At 42.7% G+C, this 6,458-nt stretch overlaps 1 protein-coding gene across 2 annotated transcripts; it reads left to right on the plus strand.

Annotated features, from left to right (window-relative positions):
- Nucleotides 1-3,996: 3,996 nt before the first annotated feature.
- Nucleotides 3,997-6,185, plus strand: Polr2k (RNA polymerase II, I and III subunit K). Of its 2 annotated transcripts, none has more exons than XM_052160718.1 (4): nucleotides 3,997-4,088; nucleotides 4,803-4,872; nucleotides 5,231-5,323; nucleotides 5,928-6,185. In XM_052160718.1, exons 2-4 carry the CDS (start codon nucleotides 4,812-4,814, stop codon nucleotides 5,948-5,950), a joined length of 177 nt encoding a protein of 58 aa, XP_052016678.1. In that variant the 5' UTR covers nucleotides 3,997-4,088; nucleotides 4,803-4,811; the 3' UTR covers nucleotides 5,951-6,185. The 2 variants fall into 2 exon arrangements, with proteins under 2 accessions (XP_052016678.1, XP_052016677.1); XM_052160717.1 differs by lacking the exon at nucleotides 3,997-4,088 and adding an exon at nucleotides 4,098-4,220.
- The last annotated feature ends 273 nt before the right edge of the window (nucleotides 6,186-6,458 follow it).

Consider the following 6,458-nt stretch of genomic DNA (forward strand, 5'->3'; position numbering starts at 1 on the left):
TCGTTTTTTTTTTTGTTTGTTTTGTTTTTTTGTTTGTTTTTTTGAGACAGGGTTTCTCTATGTAGCCCTGGCTGTCCTGGAACTCACTCTGTAGACCAGGCTGGCCTCGAACTCAGAAATCTGCCTGCCTCTGCCTCCCAGGTGCTGGGATTAAAGATGTGCGCCACCAATCCCAGCACGCTGGGAGGCAGAGGCAGGCAGATTTCTGAGTTCGAGGCCAGCCTGGTCTACAGAGTGAGTTCCAGGACAGCCAGGGCTACACAGAGAAATCCTGTCTGGAAAAAAAAAAAGAAGAAGAGACAGATCAGTCTCCAGGGTTGTTCATGTAAAGTTAAGTAAGTACCTGAGGAGCAAATGAACTCCACTAACATATATGACACTTGTCTGACACACCACATACAATAAATGGTACTCTTCCTGTTAAATAAGTCAAATAAGTCTTGTTAAAGCCACTTCATCCTACCTTGGTCAGCAATGGCAATCCTCCCCTCTGCAGTGTTTCCCTTGTGTATGTTTCTCTAGAATTTAGTGTTATCTAGATGGGGATGGAGCTCCGTTGTAGAGTGCCTAGCATGTATGAAGTGCTGGGGTTAACACTAGCCTGGCATGGTGGCAACACGGTTGTGATCTCAGCATCTGGGAAGTGGAGGCAAAGGGACCAGAAGTTTGAGGATAATCAGATATATTTGAGGTCGGTTTAGGATGAAGGAGCACCCCACCCAGATAAGATGGTGATGACATACCTCCCTGACCGATACACTTCCCTGGCAGAGGAGTTGCTATAATCATCAAGATGGTTTTCCCAGGATGAGCCTCATCCTCTTCATTCCAGAAGAGCTGACACCAGCAAATTTCCCAAATGTGGGAAACTAAACTGCACAATTCATGGTTGGTGGACTACGGTCACACTTCCCTTTGAAATATAAAGAATGTGGTCTACTTATTTTAATTTCCCCACACCAAAGTAAACAGGGAAGAGTGTGCCCTCCCCACCAGCCTTGAGTTGGCAAAAACCCCAGCCGGGTTTTACACCTTGCTGGAGCCAGCTGCTGGCCTTAGTGCATTCACACTTCCCTGCCAGAGCCTGAGGAGTTGACCACCTACTGAGCTGACTTTGCAAAGGAATCCAGCAGGAACAAAGCAACAGAACTCAGCTGACACTAAGGATGGGTCTTTGCTTGTATAAACTCAGAAATGAAAAGTAAACTTTGAGCCTTGATCAGAAAACTTGTCTTGGCTCAGTTATTTCTCTTGCAATCTCTTGCAAGCCCGGTCCATTTCAGCCCCAGCTCTCCTTCCAGGTCACCCTGGGTCCCTTAGCTACAGATAAGCATTCTGCATATGGTTATAAATAATCACATAACTACTGTATTGTCATGCTTTCAAATGTAAAGACATTTATTTTTCAGGAGACATTTTATTAAACGTGTGTGTGTGTGGGGGGGGCATACCAGAAGCAGGCATGGTGGCTCTCTTGTTCCCTAGAATGTAGGAAGTAGAGGCAGAAGCATGAGAAACACAAGGCCATCCTTGGCTACGCAGCGAGTCTGAAGGCAGTGCCTTGCCCACTGATCCATTTTGCTGGCCCTGTAATTTGCTTATCTACCACAGTCTTTTGCTTCTTTGCTTCCTTCTCTTGGATCAAACTCCCACAATAGAATTCTAAAACTTAACTTGATTCCCATGAGTTCTAGTTTTCTTTGGAGGCCTATTCAATAAAACATAATGAATTTTGCTCAACGACTTTGACATCCAAGCTATTCAGAAATTATCATCAAGCATAAAAGAAATCCAGAGCCAGGCAGTGGTGGTGCATGCCTTTAATCCCAGCACTTGGGAGGCAGAGGCAGCAGATTTCTGAGTTTGAGACCATCCTGGTCTTAAGAGTGAGTTACAGGACAGCCAGGGCTACACTGAGAAACCCTGTCTCAAAAAACAAAAACAAAAGCAAAACAAAACGGTTGAAGGCCTCAGGATGGCATCAGCCTTCACTAGGAGAGTGACAGTGATTTCTGGCGTGTGGTGGATGCTCACAGAGTTAGCTTCATGATATCTTTGATAATGGGGTATGTCACATGGTGATTCTCCTTTTATTTCTAATAGAGGTGGGTACTAGGACCAGGATGAACTCATAGAAATACTGGCTCCGCCAGGTGGAGGTGATGCACGCCTTTAATCCCAGCACTTGGGAGGCAGAGGCAGGCAGATTTCTGAGTTCAAGGCCAGCCTGGCCTACAGAGTGAGTTCCAGGACAGCTAGGGCTACACAGAGAAACGCTGTCTCAAAAAAAACCAAAAACAAACAAACAAAAAACAAACCAACAAACAAACAAACAAACAAAAACCCCAAAATACCGGTTCCTTACTGTGGCTGGACATTACACCACTGTGCTGTGAGTCCCATGTTTTGTAATAGAAAATTTGGTACTTGAACAGATTTAGAATCTAGCAAAAAGTTATGCTTAGTGTTATATACTTGTTATCTCAGCACTGGGAGACAGGAGGATCTGTGAATCCCAGGCTAGCCTAGGCTACATAGCAAGACTCTGAGAAAGAAAAAGACACAAGAGCTGAAGGCGGCTCAGCATGTGAGAGCACTTCTGTTCTCGCAGAAGGCCAGGTTCAGTTCCCAGCATCCAGGTAGGGAAGCTCATAATAGTCTGTAATTCCAGTCCAGGGCATCAACTATCTCTTCTGATCTCTACTGGCATTCACACATAACTCAAAATAACAAAATGCCTTACAGTATGAAATCTTTTTTACTATACCTGTGGGCTTAACCTAGTATTTATTGTACAGATGTCTAGTGTAGACACTTGTTTACCTCTTCCCTTTTGTTGAGAAGGGGTACTCTGTAACGTGGCTGTGGGACAAACTATGCTGTTAGTCTGGATGTAGACTGTTTTTCTGATTTCCCTTTGAAAGAAATTATCACTGTGAGCCAGCATGCTAAGCAAGCATCTTACTACTGAGTTAAGTCAGCAATTAAAAAAAAACAAAAAACTTAATTGTCATCTAGGAAGACTAAATTCTCAAGCTGGTGAGTGAATATCACAGGTTTGGACTAGAAATGAAAGGCAAAGCTCAAAGTTCTCCTTTTGATGGATGGAGAATGGAACGTAGTTTACTAAGATACCAGGCTGCGCACTGGGAGAGAAGCCATCTCTTCAGTAGTTAACAGCTGTTTTTACTTGAATCCCTTCTGGTTCTCCACCCTATTTTAAAATAAACGACTGTGAAATAATTGAATGTAAACGTCCTGAACCCAACAGATGTGTTTTTCTGAGTTAAAATTTTTCTGTGAGAACACACACCTGTACTCTCTAACTGAACTGGTCAAACACAGGAGGGAGAATACTACGAGAAAAGCTAAAGCCACCAGCTAGTCAAAGTAATTGATGGAGCTGCCCTTATTTTCATATGTTCAAGCCTTGGCTTCAAAAAAGGAAGATTGCAGGCGTTGTGATTTGCGCGATTAATCTCAGCACTGAGGCGGCAAAGACAGGACTGTTATGGGCTAAGAGCAGTCTCTGTCTTGTCTTACCCTCTCCCTATCTTTCCACTCCCCAACATACAGTGGAAAAGAAAGGTGACCGGAGACTAGGAGAGAACTGGGAATTGAAAACAATAAACAAGCAAACAAAAAACCCGTATGGGTATTGAGCAAGGTGGAAACCGCGATGTGGGAAGTGTTAACTCGTTAAGTATTGGTAGGGTAGCCTGCTGGTGTTCGCCCCAACAACAGCTCGGTTAAGATTCCAGCAGCGCCTGTCTTGGGTTCCTGCTCTATCTGCCGTTACACAAGCACAAACCTTCGAATGCCGAGCCGTGGAAATATTTTGCTACCTTGGAGAGATGGGTAAATAAAAATAAAACAAAACTCTACAGGAACTGAGTTGGAGAGAAACTCGGTAGCCTGTCTCAAGAACGCGCGCTCCTTCTTCGGTACTTCCAGGCAGAGGGGCGGGGCTTCTTGCGTCATACGTCGGCGCCGGAAGTTGGCGGGCAGCGCTGGTAGTGGCTCTGCTTCTAAGAACCGGAAGAAGCGTTTGCGTGCTCAGAGAAGGGACGCTTCTTCGAGCTGCAGAGGTAAGGAATCGGCGGCTGATGATTTTGGGAGTAAATTTGGGGCAAACCCAGGAGAGAGACTTGGCTTTAAAATTTTTCTGGGCAGCCGGGAGAGGTAGCACACTCTGCCACCCGAGCGCTTGGGAAGCTGAGGTAGGAGAATTCCGCCTTCAACAAGCACCCTTACTTTGAGCCTAGCTTAGACCACAAAGTGAGTTCTAGGCCAACCTGAATTGCAGAGTGAAGATTCTCAAAGTCTTCTCAAAGAACCAACTGCGTAGGTAAAGATCCCGGGTTGAGACAAGCTTTGATGGAGCTGCTGCCCCTAGCTCAGATCTGAATTCCTTTGCGAAGTGATAATTGGGCACACAAACCTCTCCTTAGCCTGTTCTTTCGTGTGTAAAGAGTAATGTCCTCCAGGATCGTGAAGGGTGTAATAAACACTCATAAACATTCCCCATAGACTTTATTATTGAAATGTGTTTTATTCTTCAGACCCAGCCTACACCACAGTTTGGAGGAAGTATAGATAAAGAATAATGACTTTTTCTTTTTTAAAAATTTCCCCTTCTGTAATACTGGGTATTGATCCTTAGCCTCTGCATGCTAGGCAGACATTCTACTGAGTTTTTCTCTTCGGCTGGAAATAGGAGCCTTTTATTTCAGCTTCTGGGGGAAAAAATGAGGCATGTTTGTGCGAAGACCCCGTTATTCAGTGTTTGGCTCTAATTTCAGGCACTAAAAATGGACACCCAGAAAGATGTTCAACCACCAAAGCAGCAGCCAATGATTTATATTTGTGGAGGTAAGATTAACATTTAAATAATGCTTTACTTAAAAAAAAAACAAAAACAAAAACCAACAACCACACCACCACCACCCAAAAGTCCTTCCTTACATGAGTAACAAATCTTTTAAACTATAACGTGGAGTACTTTAGTGACTGTTAACTTAAAAATCCCTCTCCCTTATTAAGATTTCTTCCTTTTATCTGGAAAAGGAATAGTGCCTACAACTCTTCTTCCTCCTTGGTCTGTTTAGTAATAAGCATGCACTTGGATGCTTTGGCGCCTCAGTTTCCTCCTGTTGAAATCTGTAGTTAACATTTGCTTCTCCATAGTGTTTCTCTTTCAGGCACTGAATAAATGTGCTTTCTTTCCCAGAGTGTCACACCGAAAATGAGATAAAATCCAGGGATCCAATCAGATGCAGAGAATGTGGCTACAGAATAATGTACAAGAAAAGAACGAAACGATGTATCCTTTCAAGTGTGCTTTCCAAGTGTGCAGAGGAGATAACCGATACTGGGGTAATAAAGACTAAGATCTGATAAAAGTAGGAATAACTTTTGGATTATTTATTTTTAAATGATTTGTTTATTTGTTTTATATGAGTACAATGTAGCTGTCTTCAGACACTCCAGAAGAGGGCATCAGATCTTGTTATGGGTGGTTGTGAGCCACCATGTGGTTGCTGGGATTTGAACTCAGAACCTTCAGAAGAGCAGGTGGTACTCTTAACCACTGAGCCACCTCTCCAGCCCTGACACAAACTCTTAAAAGTCATCAATTGTTTCAGTGAGTTTTTAAAAATTATTTTTACTTACTATCTTTTAATATTCTTTATATTATAATATATTAATATATATTACATTACTTGTTATTATTTTGTATCCAAAAAAAGAGCTACCTGAAATGGAAGTAGTGTACTTTATTTTTTTAGATAATCTCTGATGATCATAGTGAACTTCATTCTTTTGTCCATTTTCTATCTGATTGCAAGCTTGGGCGGGGCTGACTCGGAAGCCCTAGTCTTACACAGTTTCAAGTACTGTTTAAAATCCTTAACTCAGTTCAATAGTGGTGGTTTTTGATGCTCGATGAAGTGGAGTTCAGGAGTGTCTTCATGCGCACATCTGTCTTACAGATGTTTCTCTTTAATGTATAGCATTTAACGTAGCTTACTTAATGACTGCAACTGTATACCTGTGATTTCATTTTAGAAATGCAATTGTATTTTAATACTTTGTATAAAGGAAATTTTGGTTCACCATATGACTTAATTTATTGTTCTTGGAGTTTGTCACACAGTGAAGATTAAAAGTATTTCCCCAAACCACTTCTTCTATTCTGTGTCTTGTTAAAAAGCCATCAAGCCAGATGACTTGCTTCAGGCCCTGGGATCCACATAGTGGAAGAGGAATGGACTCCTGAAATGGGTCTGTCCTCTGACCTCCAGTGCACACCGAGACTTGGGTATGTGCATGTGGGGCACCACAGAGAAAAATAACTAAAATAGAACACTGAGAATTCAGAATGCAGTTTTCTAGAACCCTTTTCTAAATGTCTGAAGAAGCTGGGCAGTGGTGGCGCACGCCTGTAATTCCAGCAC

This window comes from Apodemus sylvaticus, chromosome 17 (assembly GCF_947179515.1).
Source record: "Apodemus sylvaticus chromosome 17, mApoSyl1.1, whole genome shotgun sequence".
Taxonomy (NCBI): Eukaryota; Metazoa; Chordata; class Mammalia; order Rodentia; family Muridae; genus Apodemus; species Apodemus sylvaticus.